A 16,165-nucleotide genomic window follows, 5' to 3' on the forward strand; every position below is an offset into this window, starting at 1 on the left:
GAAACTTTTATGAAACAACAAGTTTGCAAAGTGCAAACCACATTTTTTTCAATTAAACAAAAATGCATGACATTAGAGCAGCAAGATTTCATATCTACTGAAATTATATGATATTACTTAGTAGGGTAAACGCGGTATATTCCGACATCGTGGGTAAAGCTGTCACATCTCTAATTTTTCCTTTATATTAAGCTTTGTTTTAGTTCCATGCGCTCGTTGATGGTTGAAATGGTGATGTCATACATTTGCACATTTTGTCAAACTACTGCCAAAACACTAGGTCTTGGCCATCTAACGGGAAAATATTGAGATCCAAAGAGAGACAATGCACGCTACCCAGTGAGATCATCGAAAAATGTGTCAAATTTGACAGTTGACCTTGCTCTACCAAATAGTGAATAACTGTTTGTATAGGAAGAATATTATGGTTTGAGACTTTTAAATATGTCTGTGAATATATTATGAATCCTTCAAGTATACTTGTATTTGCTGATTTCAAGTGGTAAATAAATTAATAGATGATTAAGTTGAGAAATGGATTTAGACACATGAAAACTAATTCCGTCACAACTTGAATTGGACACACACAGATCGTTCCAAGCTATGTACAAAAATTAAAATTTGCTTAATTAAAAGCTTAATAGTTGTTAATTAAAAGCGTAATTAAGTAGTGTTCAATATTCATTAGTGTTCTAATTCAAAGCCGTGTTGTATTCCAATACAGCTCACACCAGTGTGGAATTCTGTATAGGTAATATATTCATGTTAACATGAGAAACTGTATCGAAAAACCTACCCTACCACGTTGCACCACCTTCCACTGCAGTGAAAATTGATAAACTGAGCGCATTACAAACTGCTACACTTCCAAAATCGCGCGCAGTTTGACATCCAATCCCGTGTTGGCAACGCCTCAACAACTTAACTAGTCATTTATCTGTAGGCTAGCGGACAAGTTTTTGCAATGAATATGTTCTAAAATAAAAAAAAAACACATCCACACTTGCAAAAAATTCTCAAGATTGGACAATACAAAAAAAGTTTTCGATATCACACAAAATTATGAGATGAACTGCCGTTTTTTCACTACGTACATTCACATCGAGCGTTCTATGTTTACGTATGAGAAGATGGTGTCACACGTGCTTTTGTTTTGGTTGCGTCTAGTTTGATTTTACAATAAATAGATTTGATTCACATTCCATACTGAGATTTAAATGATTGAAAGTTTTTTAAATTATAAAAACCCATTTATGCATTCCTGATTTGAATTTTTTCAATTTTTTTGCACTATTATGTTGAATTTATCTTATTAAATTCACTTTTAATTCTAAATGATTTTGTCTGCCATCCCGAGTTTTTGAACGTTTTGTGTTCCGAGAAAATGTACGTTGTTTAAAAAGGGAAACTATTTTGTTATATAAAACATAGAGCATGTACCATACCGTAAAATGGGGTAACTTAGACCGGCGGGGTAACTTAGACCACTTTTCGTTTTTTTAACAAAAACCCCCACAACTCAAAAACTATTTATGAGGCCTGGTAACTAGTGGACTGTGATGTATCATGAGGGCTGGTAACTAGTGGACTGTGATGTATCATGAGGCCTGGTGACTAGTGGACTGTGATGTATCGTGAGGCCTGGTAACTAGTGGTCTGTGATGTATCATGAGGCCTGGTAACTAGTGGACTGTCATGTATCATGAGGCCTGGTAACTAGTGGACTGTCATGTATCATGAGGCCTGATAACTAGTGGACTGTGATGTATCATGAGGCCTGGTAACTAGTGACTTAAGATAAAAATCTAATTTACTTGCTCCCGAAATTCTCCGAAAAAAGACGTCCCACAACATGAATCATTTACTTCATTCATAATGAGGTTGTCGAGCCATGAGAGTCCAGAATACATTCGTGTATATTTCACACATGAAAACAAGTTATGCACACAATCTCGGCTCCATTCAGGACTATTTAATTATTTCTTCTTCTCCATGTATTTTGCTAATTGAGGCAATTATCGTTATGATGCGTTAGCGAGATCATCAGGCAAAGGATGCATTTCTCTAGTCTTGGAATTAATTCCTGCTGCAATAACAACGAACATATTCCTGCGCGGTTAAGACTCGTGCAGAGCACGCAAACATTCAACAAGCTCGTAATTTACGCCTTTCAACGACGGTTTGCCGGTCTCGTCGTAATCACACGACATGTAAAGCTCCTCAAACGGCCGGTACAAAAACGCGTTCCTAACGCCACTACTCGCCGCCATCTTGTCTTTGTCCAGCTGCGGGAGCGGTGCCATCTTGTTGACATCCGTGGCCATCTTGTTGACATCCGACGCCATATTGCTTGCTTCATTGTTGGCGGTTGCCGTTTGGTTGATGAGCGGCAAACAGTTTGGTCCGACGGTGTTCAGTTGGAACACTGCCGGCTGAAACATGTTCACGTGCGAGTGAACTCCCTGAACAACAATGGGCTGTTCCAAGTGTCCGTGTTCGTCGATCTGCTCGGCATGAACATAACAAGCTTATAGTAAAGTAACTCAATCCTTAGCTTAACGCTCTTTATAGGTTAGCAAACGTGTCACTTTAAAAATTTTTATCTCGCCTGGATTTGCATCGCATATAAAATCCGTACATTTAAGGTAGAGCCCTTTAATATGATATGTTTGATTAAAAACATAGTCGTTTGCCATCAAAAGTTTATGAATTTAATTTCTCCAAGTTTCCCACAACCCGTAAAACAAACTAATAAAAATATAAGAATAATGCAAGAATAGAAGCACCTTAGTATTGGAGGCGACGGCGTGGGTGAGCGCGTGGGCGTAGAGGTTGAGGAGGGTGAGCGCGGTGAGCTGATGGGTGTTGAGGCCGGGGGTGTAGGGGGAGTACAGGCAGGGGGCGTTGTGGTGTATATGCACCGTGTGGGGGTGCACTGCACTGCTGCCTGCACAACAAATGCAGTCGTTAGCTTAAATGAAAACTACATCCAAAGGGAAATAAATGAGTCATGTTGTCCATTTAGTGACACTCTCTTACCCACAGCGCGAACACGGAGAGGGGATGTAGCGCAGTAGCGTCCTTCTGCCCGACCAAACGCAGCCAAAAAGAATGAAGCATCGTCCTGATCTGCATTAGCAGACTACCCCATGCCAGCAAACGTACCTAGCGACCATCCTGCCCCCACCGATATCAAGATCAAACAGGACGGACGCCCCCTTGAGTCTTATCCCTATAATGACATTACTCTAGTTAAATTGTCGTGGCTACCGCGCCAACTCAATGGACTTTCTGCAACTTCTCTATGATCTAAGGCAGGTCTACAGAGGAGCATGTTAGGACAATTTGTGTCTCAGCCTACATTCCGGTAGTGTCATTACCCACTCCCACGATCTGGAACAATTATATTCCTCCCCGGTACCCTCTTTCTGAATATGGTCTGGTGCAGCTCACCATCAAATTCTTCCCCCTATTAATCTCCCTGAACGTTGGAGATTTCAATGCAAGAAACCCAAATGGGGAAATAACTCGTGAAATAGTTTTAGTGGAGGCTGACCTTTGCCTTATATACACCGGAACAAGGCACGATTCTGAATCCAATTTAGAGAAACGTCGTTGCTGGACCTGTCCCTCTACTCCCCCGATATCGTCCTGGACTTAAAGTGGCGAATGATGAATGATCAGTATGGTAGTGACTATTTCCATGTCGACATGGACCATCATGTTGACATGGATCCCTCTTCTCTGAGCATTATACAGAAATGCACAGAGGGCACCCGCCGAGTGGTGCGGAAGTCGTTCGGTACTCGAGCACGCGAGACCGGTACCCGTCTGGTTCTTACAGTGCAGACTATACTATTAAATTCTCCAACAGCCCTAAATAGCTGCTCTCAAACCACAGTGTGCTCTGAATTCATGAAAGGAGGGAAAAATATTCACTCAACTGATGCTTTAAAATGACTGTTCCTTGACTACATTAATGCGTGCCACAGACGATGCTTGCACATCTACACCGGCGGCTCTGAAGATGAGACAGCAAGGTTGGATGGGCCGCTGCGTGCGATGTTGCGAGGAGCTCGCTGAAGCTGCAGGGCTACTCGTCAATATTTAATGCAAAACTACACGGCATTCCGTGTGCCTTTGACATAGCTGGAGAAAGCACAATAATGGAGTGCATTTTCAGTAACTCCCAGAGTGCTATCCGAGCCTTTCTTCTATACAATTTGCTGCATCCCCAAGTGGCCACCTTACTTAGGTGGCTTATCCGACTCTCCGCACGCCAAAAGACACCAACTTTCGGCTGGGTCCTTGGCTGTCCTGATAGCCGGCAATGAAATTGCACGTAACTTTTCGCGCAGTCCATCGGCTGGAGAGACGCCACATAACAATGATAGCCTTCCCCACTGGGGTCATTCCCATATTTTTCGCAAGAAACTGCTTAACAAGTGGCAATATCAGTGAAACTGGATTGAAAACAATGAACTGCGGAAAATTAAAGAGTGTACGGCTTTGGCCATCCTCGTTCCATCGCGTACGCCGAGTGGAGGTATGCCTCACTCGTCTCCGTATTGGGCAGACAAGAATTACTCACGGGAATTCCAATGTACTCGAGGAACGCGCGCCGATTCCTTATTGCATAGACTGCCTAGTGCCACAGATCGTGATCCACCTCCTCTGAGAGTGCCCATCTTTAGGAGATGCCTGACAGCAATTCTTTCCTCACCTACTCTGAGTTGACCCCAACCAACACATGAAAAGCATCCCCACCAGAGCGTAGAGTTTATAACGCCGACCTCCTCATAAATAACTGAGATCAATAAATATATTCAACAGTATTTGAACTAGCTAATTCAACCCCGATGGCCTTACCTAACATCTATCAACCCTATAAACCCGCGTCCAATCAAACCCCGACAACCCCACCTATTCCCCGTCAACCCTATCACGGCTGACACTCACAGTACGTGGTGGGGTGCAGGTTGTAGTTGTCCACCAAGGTGCTGCCGATGTAAGGCAGCATGGGGCCGATGTCGGGCAGCGGTCCGGTCAGAGGATCGGTCGGGGCTTCCACTCTCTGTTGTATTAATGCTCATTACCAATTAACATTACCAACGTAATTGTAATGTCTTTTATCATTACTAGTGATCACTAGAACGATAATATTAATTTATGATATTAAAGGAGATCACTAACAAATAGTAATGTTGATTAATTAATTATTCATCAATTGCTAACCCAATAACAACAGTTCATAGCCACCAACTTTTCTTTAATCAAATTTATAAGCAAAACATTCCTATACATTGTAATGAATTCATTCAATCTAATTTTTTAACAAGTTCTAATATTGAAATCAACTGGAATAATTCAATTTATCGAACATGTAGCAAAAGACATCAATATTTAAAATTTTCATCAACTCCAAAATAAAAAAAACTAAAAATTGTGTTATCTTTTATTCGCTTCTATTACACATTTCTGAAAATCTGTCTAGCCAGCTGTAGACAGATTTTCACTGTAACGTTAAATCTTATGTTAAGTTTAGTCAATTAATTAAATCAATTAAATTAATTTAATAAAGTTAATCTAAGTCAATTAAAATAAAATCGAATAAGCAAAGAATATTAATTTGTTTGTGAATTAAATAAATCAAATTTTCTTGCAAAATAAAACACATTGAATGTATAAAGCAAATGAAGATATTATTATCTATATTATTATTATTATTATCTCGGCGACATGAAGCACTTACGGTGCCCCGCCCCCGCGTGGGGGGCGCGGGGGGGAGGACGAGGCGGTCGCACGCACCCGCGGGGAGGACGGGGGGCAGGGGCGCCCCCCACACCCCCACCAGCAGGGGGGTCGTGAGCCTCACCTGCAGCAGCTCACCTATATTGATAATTTACTTATTATTTTTAAATTAATATTATTATACAAATTATTTATTATTCTTTTATGACTTATCCTTAATAATTTTTTTAATTCACTAATAAGTAATTCTGAAGAAAAACTTGACGTGAGATTTAAGCAATATTGGTTAATAAAATTCATTATTTTGAAACAAAACTTATTCTCAATCCTAGCATCAAATTATAAGATATTATTTCACAGGAAATGAACAGTCAGCAGCATACTGCAACAGACCAGCACTCATTACACAGACAACACACAGGGGCTGTTCAAGCACATATCCGTATTATGTCGGAAAATTACAGGCACCTAAATTTTATCCAGGTTATTCTCAAAGTAAAATTATAATGGCAATAGATTTTATACAGTTGGGCATGGATCCAGAATCCTTAACGTCTCAGATATATTAACTGCAGCTGAAAATTTATCTTCAGTGGCAGAATAAGAACGGATTGAACAAAGGGGAGGAAAGGATTGGATCAAGAAGAGAAATTATAGTTTGAAATGGTAATTAAAAGTTAATTTAAAGGTGCCAAATTGGTTTTATATTTTGAAATTTGGGGTAAAAAGGAGTTGTAATTTTTATGTTGAATGTGGCTTTAAAGGTGGTCTATGTATGTATTGTATACTAATCAATTACCTACCTATGCATTATAATTCAATAAGCATTATTATAATCAGAACCAAATATCAAAATTACCAGGATTTCAAAATCGCAGAGATTATGAAACTCAGGCAATGCCAGGCTAACCAGCAAGTTTACAATAAAAAAAGACAGGGAACAAACTTTTTCCTGGCCACAGGGATGCCGTGGGGCATGTCCACCCGTCGGGGCTTCTCAATGCGGTTGGGCAGCTCATAGTTCTCAGTGAGGGGCAGCGGGTCCATCACTCCGTCCAGTAGGTGAGATGACAAAATACATCTGCACAAGTAACAAGGCTCAATTACAACTCAAAAAGCTGATTGTATTAATTTTTCCATGAAATTTTCATTTAATTGGACAAATTTACCTTTATAAAAGCATCAAATAAGTCATTTCCATCCAAAGAGAAATCATTCTTAATTCAGTTAACTGCATCAAAATCAAATAAATAATTAGTACTAAATATTAACTCTCCCTACTGAAACTTTCAAATTAATCACAACTATATGAACATGAAATATGATTTCAAGTAAAATCTCTTTGAGACCAAAAAGTAATATTTTTCACTTCCACATTGTGAATGAATAACATTGAATGAAAATCAACCAATAAAATTTTGTTAAAAACGTACTCCTCTATTAGGCGCCTCTCAGCTGTTGTGAGCTGACGCTGGCGCTCAGTGATGGAGGCTGGCAGGCTGTCCACAATGACCGACCAGGACAGATGCTGCATGAGGTCTGTGCATTTGGACAGCAGTGGCAAGAAGTCCGAGTCCAAACGATACAAGGGCTCAAGACGTGGCTTTTCTTCTTTTATGGGTGGTGGGAAGTAGTCTTCATACCTTGAGAAATAGCAACAGTTTAGAAATGTAGAAATAATCATAGTGTTTCTTATTTTTAGGCATTTCAGAAAAATTCAAAAGGACACTTTCATTGGTAATTGTGGAAAATCATCTACATTACAATCATTTCTGCCCTATTTTGAAAAAATTTGCCTCATATTCCAGATTGGTCCTCTTGACTTTCAACTTGAGTAAAATTGCCTACTTCCATTAGCAAATTTCTACACCATTTCTGAAGTGACAGTTTTCAATTCATTGAAGTAGTTCAATTCAGCCTTAGCATTTATAGTACAGACTCAATATATATTAGCATATTATTTGGCATACCCCAGTAAAATGGAGTTAATTTGATATTTTGTTTTTATTACCTATCTTTTGAAATCTAAGTACGTATATGTACAGTATTTTAGTCAAAGGTAAATTATACTGAAAATGCATTTTTATTTGACTATTTATTTTATTATAGATATAATAATGAGACAATAATAATAGCACTGTTTCCAATGGAGGTAAAAATAAAGACAATTGCAAGCTATCAGAGAAAATCTGGGAGAAAAGTGAGACAAGAAGTCTTGAACAGAACAGCAGCTTAAAAATTTCCCAAAATATAATTTTTCAACATAAGATAACTGGACATTACAGAACATTCAAGCTAATCAATTTCAATTAGTAACAAATTTTCAGATTGGATAACAATGGACTAAAGATGCCATTATGCTTCTCCATATACTGCATTGCAATTTAAGATCAATATGGTCAATAAAAATTTATTGATATGGACTTTAAATATAGCACATGTTACATATGACAGAGGATTATAGAGACAGGCAGTAGACATCCAATTTAAGATCAAGATTGCTTGAAAAAAGCTTGAAACAATACCAATACCGTAAAATGGGGTTACTTTGACCGGCAGGGTAACTTTGACCACTTTTCGTTTTTTTAACAAAAACCCCCAAAAGTCAAAAATGATTTGACATAGAAAAAATTTGTCAATGGCCATCAAAGGCCTAATACTGAGGCTACGTAATACAATAGAAAGATTTAAAAAGTTTGCATATCTAATAGGTTAAAAAATTAATAATGTGACCCACGAAAAAGAGCTATTATTTAAAGCCTGTCAGAGTACCCCCTCCAATTTTTCTATTTTTTGGTAAAATAACTCCAGGTTTTGATGCATTGTAGTAGAACTCTTCTAGTTACATATGCAAAAGACAAACTTGATGAATGTGTTATAGTTTGCAAATGGGGGGCACCGCCCCATAATGGGGGAAATGTGACTACCAAATGGCAGCCCTGACAGGATAATATTGACTGGCTTGGAAATTAAGCTAAAATTACCATATATAAGACTCTGTATAGGTATGTGCACAAAAAAATTTTTTTTCTCCAATCGTAATGAAAATTGCACCACTAAAAGGAGAAAAAAATTCAGAAAAATATCATATAGGTATGAGTGGAGTGGGTCTAAAAGTGAAAAAATTATGAATTTTTTCTGTTATTCAATTTCGCACCCAAAATGGACCCATTTTTTGCATATTTTTTGGAAAAATCATCATTTGTAGGTTTTCTATGAGCCAATTTCAACGATTTTTGGACCATTTGAAAGCTCTTGTTGTAGGCTATATATTCTAAATAAAATACAACATTTGGTTGAGACTTTGACTACAGGTGGGTTGGGTAAAGGGGTGTGACTGACAGATATTAATGGTATAAATTCACCAAAAGGCAGAATTGAACCTAATAAATTCCAGTTTCATGATATTGGTACCAATAGCAAGCATAAAAAATGTAAGGTTTACATATCTATTGCAAGACAACATTAAAGTTAGATGGTTGGGAGAAGAGGGTTACAATATAAAATTAGCTAATATAAAAAAAATTATCTCTGCACAATTGAATAGAATTTCAACAGTAGCACTCTGTTGTTACTAACAATAACATTAACTATGGTTAAATGAGTGACAACGCCTACTTCGTTTAATGCCTTCACCATCATGGGTGCCCCAGTGACCGGGGGGAGGGAAGGAGTTGTACAGGCATCTGCCTGGGACTGGGTGAAGATCAAAAGTTCTGAGGAGAGGGTCCCACGACTGCTGCCGCACCCTGACCCACGGCCAATTGTTTGGGCGTTCCAACAGGTTGGTGTAGGAGTAGGCAACACGCACCCAGACTGCCAGAGTGACTTCAGAAGGCAACACGCACCTGGAGGACTTCAGACTGCAGTGATTGGTGACTGCTGCTGCGCTCGCGGCCACCCGGTCCAGAGCTCAGCTGAAATTATACAGAATTGTTAGTCACAATCACATGATAACAGTGCAATGAACATTGCATTGGTGACATACTATACAAATTATTGAAATACAATCTTACCTTAGGCAGTTTGGCCACTTCCATTCTGCCCCAGTGAGGGGTAGCCAACGGAGTCCAGCCTTGAGAGTTTTGCCCAGTTTCAGAGTTTGCCAACAGAGCCCAATGCTGGGCTGCTAGCTCAGTAACTGCTAAAGGCTTATCAGGCTTATATTTGCAGGGGGGGGGGGCTTCAAAATGCTCTCAGAGTAAGGAGATTACATCATATAATATCATAAATATGCCAATGTTATTTCCAATAATGCACTAGGAAGCTCCATCAGTGCCTCCTATGCCTATGACACATGGCACAGCTGTGCTACATCCCTTTCAATAAATGAGAAATAATTTGACTTCTACTTGCAGCTCCCTCGATTTAAGGTGATTTTCCATCTGACCCAACTTTGAGTTTATCTAAATGATGTTCTAACCACCTTTGACCTTGATCTCATTTATTTCACTTAAAAATTTTTTATTTTTACTCATAATTATTTGATCTGATCACCAGGCCTATTTGAAACCTTATAATTTATGGTCTATGAGCTTATTCTAATTATTCAATTAAATTATTCAAACAATGCAAAGAATAAAAATTTAAAAATGCACAACTTCATGATTATGGCTTGAAGGTTTAATCAATTATATGTGATTACGGACAACTTTACCTGTCTACCATACCAGCGATCTTGAATGAAGACTTAGACAAATTTGAAAGTAGTTGAAAATTGAGTTCTGTAGCTGCCTTCATGGGCTGCACTGGCACCCGCTGGACTGGGGCTGGGTCTCTGGCCTGTCTCTCCCAAATAATCCTGAAAAAATAAAAAGACATTTAAATCGGATCTGAAGAATAATTCCTGTGGATATACATTTCTATGGATGCTCTAGTCAGTCATGATTCAGAAATGGTATATTTGATCAACACATTAATTGAATTTTGCAATATTAATTTCAAGACCCACTGCACTAGCAAAACAAAATTGTAGAAATGGGAGCATGTTCATGCAACGCTTCTAGATAGGTAGATGATAAACTTAATGTTTTATTGTAAATAACAATTATTCACAAATTTACCAATCTAACCTATAATATTGCCATGTCGCTGCAAACGAGGTCTGCTGCCAATTCAAACATATCCATCTCATAGTCCACTGCCATGTCATAAGACTCGTTGTCCTTCCAGTATGCCACAGTGTACATGGTCTTGCCAGTCTTGGTATTTTGTCCCTTGATTTTTTCAAACTTTCCATGGTACACTACATTGATATTTTCTGTATTGTCATACCAGCAGTGCTTAATGAAGCGACCAATAACCCTGTGTTGGAGAAGTTCTGAGAGTGGTCCCTTCATTTCATCACTCATTGTAATGCCTATTTCTTGAAGTGCTGCGGGTATGTCATCCAAGGATGTTGTTTTCAACAATTTTTCAATCTTGTGCCGTACTTTCTTGTCTCTTAGTTGCTTCTTGATATTAATGCGTGAAGCAATCTCTGCAGATACAAGAGTCTGAGAAAGTCTTGATGTTTTTATCCTCTTTCGGCTCAGTGCAACAACACAAGCCATAAGTCGCTCTTTTTCTTGCTCCTCTAAACCATCAATGAATCCAATCGTTTTGTTTTTCACAGCTCTTAATTTACTTGAGCTGAACAATATGGATGCATGTGGAGATCTCTGCTTGAGAGAACTGATCATCCCCATCACTTGTTCTGCATCCATGTTGTGCAGGCAGGCGCTTTTTGTCTCTTCTTCAAGTTGGGCTGTAAGATTTGTGGCAAAATACTTGGCATACTGCCTGTCTAAGGTTTCTATCACCTTGTTCAGGCATTTTTGGATCATCTCTGAAATCTCCTCATTTGTCTGACACATGTCCAACTTCCAAGATTGTGGACAGCAGAGCATCATCCTGTAGAGTCTCTCCAAAAAAGTTGGTGTTAGATGTGAGCAGGGAGAGAGGATGTTGCAAGCAAATACGCATCCTCTCCAGCACTTTTCGTACAGCATTTATTGCCTGAATGTGGTTCAATTCAGAAGCACTGTCAACATAGAAGTTTTTCATCCATGGCCCAGTTAGTTTGAGGCCCACAAGAGCCAGCAGGCAAAGTTCTTTAATTGCAAATTGATTCAAAAAGTCTGCTGAAAGTGCATCACACAGGCCCCTTTCACTGCTAGACATGTGAGTATGCAGCATCTGTTTGAAAAGGGTGTAGTGCTTTATGAGGATTTTGCTGGTATGGAAAAGTATATGCAGGCGGTTGCCACGGTATCTTGGAATGATGCCCAGTGGTAGATTATTATCCTTCAGGAATGATATAAACCCTTGTGGGTTACCTTTGCCATCTTTGTAGCGCAGCTTGTTAAAAGCCAAGACAATTAAAGCTGCCATGCAGTCATTGCCAAATAGCTTACTTACTTGGCCTGATTCTAACTCTGCGTTCTGAAGTGCTGACCTACATGCAGTGGCAACAGAGTCCAGAGGATGCAAATGACAGTTAAGTTCATTCAATTTGGTGCCCCAAACTCTTTCAAGTAAAGATATTGTTTTATGGTTTACAGCAGCACGGTCAGACATGGTGTTACAAATATTTTGCACAATCTTAAACCTTGTCTCTTCGTAGGTGATGCCAAGATGCACACTGCTGTAGATAACAGCTAGATTATTAACAGAGTCAACAATATGATTGGCATAATCCTGTGCTGTGCCTCCTGGCAGTTGGTCAACTGCAATAACAAATGTGGCATCCTCACTTGTAAACCGAGAGTGAGGCCTTGGTGATTATTAGCAAAAGTTGCTGCCTGTATGTCAGAAAATAAACCAAGTTCAATTGCCATCCGCTCCACACTTGTTCTGCTGGGTGCTTCCATGCTCTTTCCCAGTCTGGCTGCCATAGAACTCATTAGCTTAGGGATGTTGTCGGTGGGCACGTTACATGTTAGCATGTCATAGATAATCAGGCGAACATTCCCTAAAAAGGTTTTTTCATCCCGCTTGTTGGCAATGTGTTGATTGCATTGATTACGCAGACTTGCCTCTAGCTCTTCTTTCTGTTGAAGAATAACCATGTTTTGGTTTTCATGGTATGTAACATCAGCCTTTAGTTCTTGAATCTGATGTCTGAATGAAAGCACTTCTAGCTGATGTTTTTCTCTTTCCTTTTCCTTTTCATTAAGAGCCTTTTTCTGGAAGAGAGCAATTTTTCTTATCCTTTTATTAGCCTCTATCAGCCGGCAAACTCTTTTACGCAGATTCTTCACTGTTGTTGGCTTGCTGCTCAGCTCGGACCTCATTATCTTCATCCTTTCATGGTAGACAGATTTCCTATGGGCAATATCAAGAGACAAGTCATGGCACCGCTTATGCAGAAGCCGCTTCCTTGGACTTTCTTCGCTTCTACGGAGTCACATACCAGTGCTCCCACCTACCAATGGTGTCCTTGGAGAGGCAGTTGAGGGCTGAGTGTTGGAGGCTGAGGTGGGGGAGAGGTGCTGGACTATTGTAGAAGGCTTTGTAGTTGTTTGTGCTGTAATTTCTTTAGATGCAGGCTCAGTATTAGTGAATGCAGATAGTTGAGCTGATGCAGTAGGAGTTAATGGCAAAGATTCATGAAAGGAGGTGGATGGCTCAGGTTGCAAAGTGTTTGTAACTATCACAGGTTCCAAACTGCAAATACTAAGAGGCTGATCACAAAATACTCGAAATTCTGCCAAAACATTTTCTTTACGACCTCCATAGGTCAATTTTCTGCAATTGTCATATTCTTTCATGAGAACATCCAATTCATACCTAGGCACATCCAACCCAAAGAACTTTTTGATCCAATCAATTGTTGGTTTGATGGACTTTCCATGTTCTAAGCAGAACCTGATAGCATGGCCTACACGTGGTATAATGTCAACATCAACAAGGTCAGACTCTGTGGGCTGATCATAATCACTGAGCACTGTCCAGGCTGGTCCAGTTCTGCCCCTGAATTTTCGACACTTGGTCCTCATCGCAGGCTAAATTTTTGTTTTCACAGAAAGAAAAAGCACAAAGTTGATAAGTGGAGAGAGCATTGACAGAATGACTCAATGAGATATCATAGGTTTGTTTGAACATTTGAATCTGGTAAGAAAAATATTAATTATAAATATAGATAATTTAATATTATTATTATAAACAAATTGCACTATAATTCAGCATAAATATAAGTAATATATTTGTATATATAATCCTAGGTATATATAATAATATTGTTAGTAGGCATTGGTATTGTCTCTTGGAAGAACAAATTGAAATTCCACCAGCCTAGCCCTAACCTAAGCCTTAACTTAAGGTAAGAGCCACTCAATATTAAATAATATATAAATATATATACAGAAGTATACTGTTTCAGTGTTTAGTATAGCACTGCCAATAGCAAATATCACTTGACCTACTAGTCATAGGATAGGTCATGCCATGATGATGATGATGGCAGTTTTACTTTACTTTAGTATAGAGAAATAAATAAAATTTATTAAATTGAAATCATGCATAATTAAAAATAACATTTTTCTAGGCCTAGCCCCTAGTCCCCTACTACAACTACTAGTACTACTCACAGTAACTTACCTAGCAGGTCAAGGCCTAGCCTAGGGCTAGGCCAGTGGCAGGGCTAGGCTGGCTTGGATAAGCAAGTAGACTAGGGCTCCAGGGGATTAGATGGCTGTGCAAGTAAACAGTTCCATGTAATAATGTCTTTGTAACAGTAAAATCATTTTGGTCAGTCAAACATATGCAAAAAACTCATAAACTTTGATATAGGAACCGAAATACCAAGCCAATGTGACTGTCGTATCATGGAGATTCACTGCCTCAAAGTAGTATAGTACCGCATCACGAACGCCATTTCGGATGTCATTCACAGGTCAGATCTCAAACCAAAAATCATCTTTTTTTTAGACCTCACCATCACTATTTGACGGTAGGCAGAGATTCTGACATGTTACAAGCATGTTCAAAGAACTTTTAGCATGCTCTGATAACATTTTGGTAAATTTAGTAATACGATATAACATTTTATTTTTAGCACAAAATGGCACCCTTTGTGAATGCCCACTAATTAAGTAAGCTACGCTGATTTCTAGAAAACTGAGATGGCGTCATCATAATTAAAGTTTTTTATGTTCGTTTCCAACCACGAGCCGCTCGAATAATGGTTCCGGTCGGACGGGACTTGCAGAACTGAATGTCTTCCGTGCGTGCTAACGAAAACTGCTGGTCCGCCATTTTGCTTGGTTTGTTGTGGTTCGTACGTCGTTTGTGCACATACCTACTCTGTAGAGTCTGAAACATGAAGAAAAAACATAAATAGGCTGTCAAACATAAAATATGTTATATATGGTAATTTTATATTAACTTTCAAGCCGGTCTATGTTACCCNCTGTCTATTATACACATCTAGATGAGTATAAGAGACAGGACCTAGTGCTTTTGCAGTATTTCGACACGCAAATGTATGACGTCACCATTTCAACCATCAATGAACGCATGGAACTAAAACAAAGCTTAATATAAAGGAAAAGCTGGAGAGGTGACGGAATTACCTACGATGTCAGAATATACCGCGTTTACCCTAATTTTTTAACCTATTAGATATGCAAACTTTTTAAATCTTTCCATTGTGTTATGTAGCCTCAGTATTAGGCCTCTAATGCCCATTGACAAAATTTTTCTATGTCAAATAGTTTTTGAGTTTTGGTTAAAAAAACGAAAAGTGGTCTAAGACTCTAAGTTACCCTGCCGGTCTAAGTTAGGGACCCCATTTTACGGTATTGTATTAAAAATTAAAATCATCAATATTTTTTTTAAATATCTGTAGTCTGTAGAGCAGTAGAGGATAATGAAAGTTTAATATTAACTAAAACTCTAAAGGTATAGGATTTTTAATTAAAAACTTTTAAAACAAGATCATATCATATGATAGGACTGTGACCTACCTAAATTTTACTTACTTTGGAGTTTCATAAGGCTTTGAGATGAATTCATCAGGAGACCAAACTTTAAATCCTTTAGAAGTAAGGAGATCTTTCTCGCCAGTGGACAAAACTTTTCGTTTACTTCCATGATGCCACAAAAATTTGGCCAACTTGATTTGATTGTGGCCGTCTTTCTTGCGGTTACGATAAACCCGTCGGTTAACAGCATTGAAAATAGCTGTTAAACGCATAATTCTCGCAAATATTTATACAATTTATCATGAAATTTTGAGGAAATTATTAGTAGTAATTTTTTACTCATTAACGTCACGGCTTTTTCTAGGTGCAAGAGTTACTTGCCTTCAATGCCTTGACATGTTACAAGTCAAACCGACTGACCACTGACCAGTGACCACATGAATGATGAAAGGTGTCCGGCACGAACAAGAACTACGCATTCCGGAATTGTCTGAAATTTGATCAAATAT

General features: G+C 38.8%; 2 protein-coding genes across 2 annotated transcripts; both read right to left on the bottom strand.

Annotated features, from left to right (window-relative positions):
* Positions 1-1,792: 1,792 nt before the first annotated feature.
* LOC108666017 lies at positions 1,793-6,086 on the bottom strand. Its single transcript, XM_018152822.1, has 5 exons — positions 6,068-6,086; positions 5,753-5,889; positions 4,960-5,074; positions 2,787-2,947; positions 1,793-2,504 (listed from the first exon to the last, which is right to left on the bottom strand). Exons 1-5 carry the CDS (start codon positions 6,084-6,086, stop codon positions 2,118-2,120), a joined length of 819 nt encoding a protein of 272 aa, XP_018008311.1. The 3' UTR covers positions 1,793-2,117.
* A 19-nt stretch (positions 6,087-6,105) lies between these two features.
* LOC108666018 lies at positions 6,106-16,097 on the bottom strand. Its single transcript, XM_018152823.2, has 4 exons — positions 15,714-16,097; positions 7,185-7,394; positions 6,698-6,832; positions 6,106-6,133 (listed from the first exon to the last, which is right to left on the bottom strand). Exons 1-4 carry the CDS (start codon positions 15,926-15,928, stop codon positions 6,106-6,108), a joined length of 588 nt encoding a protein of 195 aa, XP_018008312.1. The 5' UTR covers positions 15,929-16,097.
* Between the last annotated feature and the right edge of the window lie 68 nt (positions 16,098-16,165).

The sequence above is a fragment of the Hyalella azteca genome, unplaced genomic scaffold, assembly GCF_000764305.2.
Source record: "Hyalella azteca isolate HAZT.00-mixed unplaced genomic scaffold, Hazt_2.0.2 contig13055, whole genome shotgun sequence".
NCBI lineage: Eukaryota > Metazoa > Arthropoda > Malacostraca > Amphipoda > Hyalellidae > Hyalella > Hyalella azteca.

Excerpts from the sequence above, each read along its gene's own strand:
- LOC108666017 (XM_018152822.1), bottom strand. Across the intron at positions 2,948-4,959 it reads CCTGCACCCCACCACGTACT|GCAGCAGTGCAGTGCACCCC; the intron begins GTGAGTGTCAGC and ends TTTGTTGTGCAG. Across the intron at positions 2,505-2,786 it reads CCGTCGCCTCCAATACTAAG|ATCGACGAACACGGACACTT; the intron begins GTGCTTCTATTC and ends CATGCCGAGCAG.
- LOC108666018 (XM_018152823.2), bottom strand. The coding sequence starts at position 15,928 with ATGCGTTTAACAGCTATTTTCAATGCTGTTAACCGACGGGTTTATCGT. Across the intron at positions 6,833-7,184 it reads GAGAGGCGCCTAATAGAGGA|ATGTATTTTGTCATCTCACC; the intron begins GTACGTTTTTAA and ends TTACTTGTGCAG. Across the intron at positions 6,134-6,697 it reads ATCCCTGTGGCCAGGAAAAA|TATGCTGCTGACTGTTCATT; the intron begins GTTTGTTCCCTG and ends GGTCTGTTGCAG.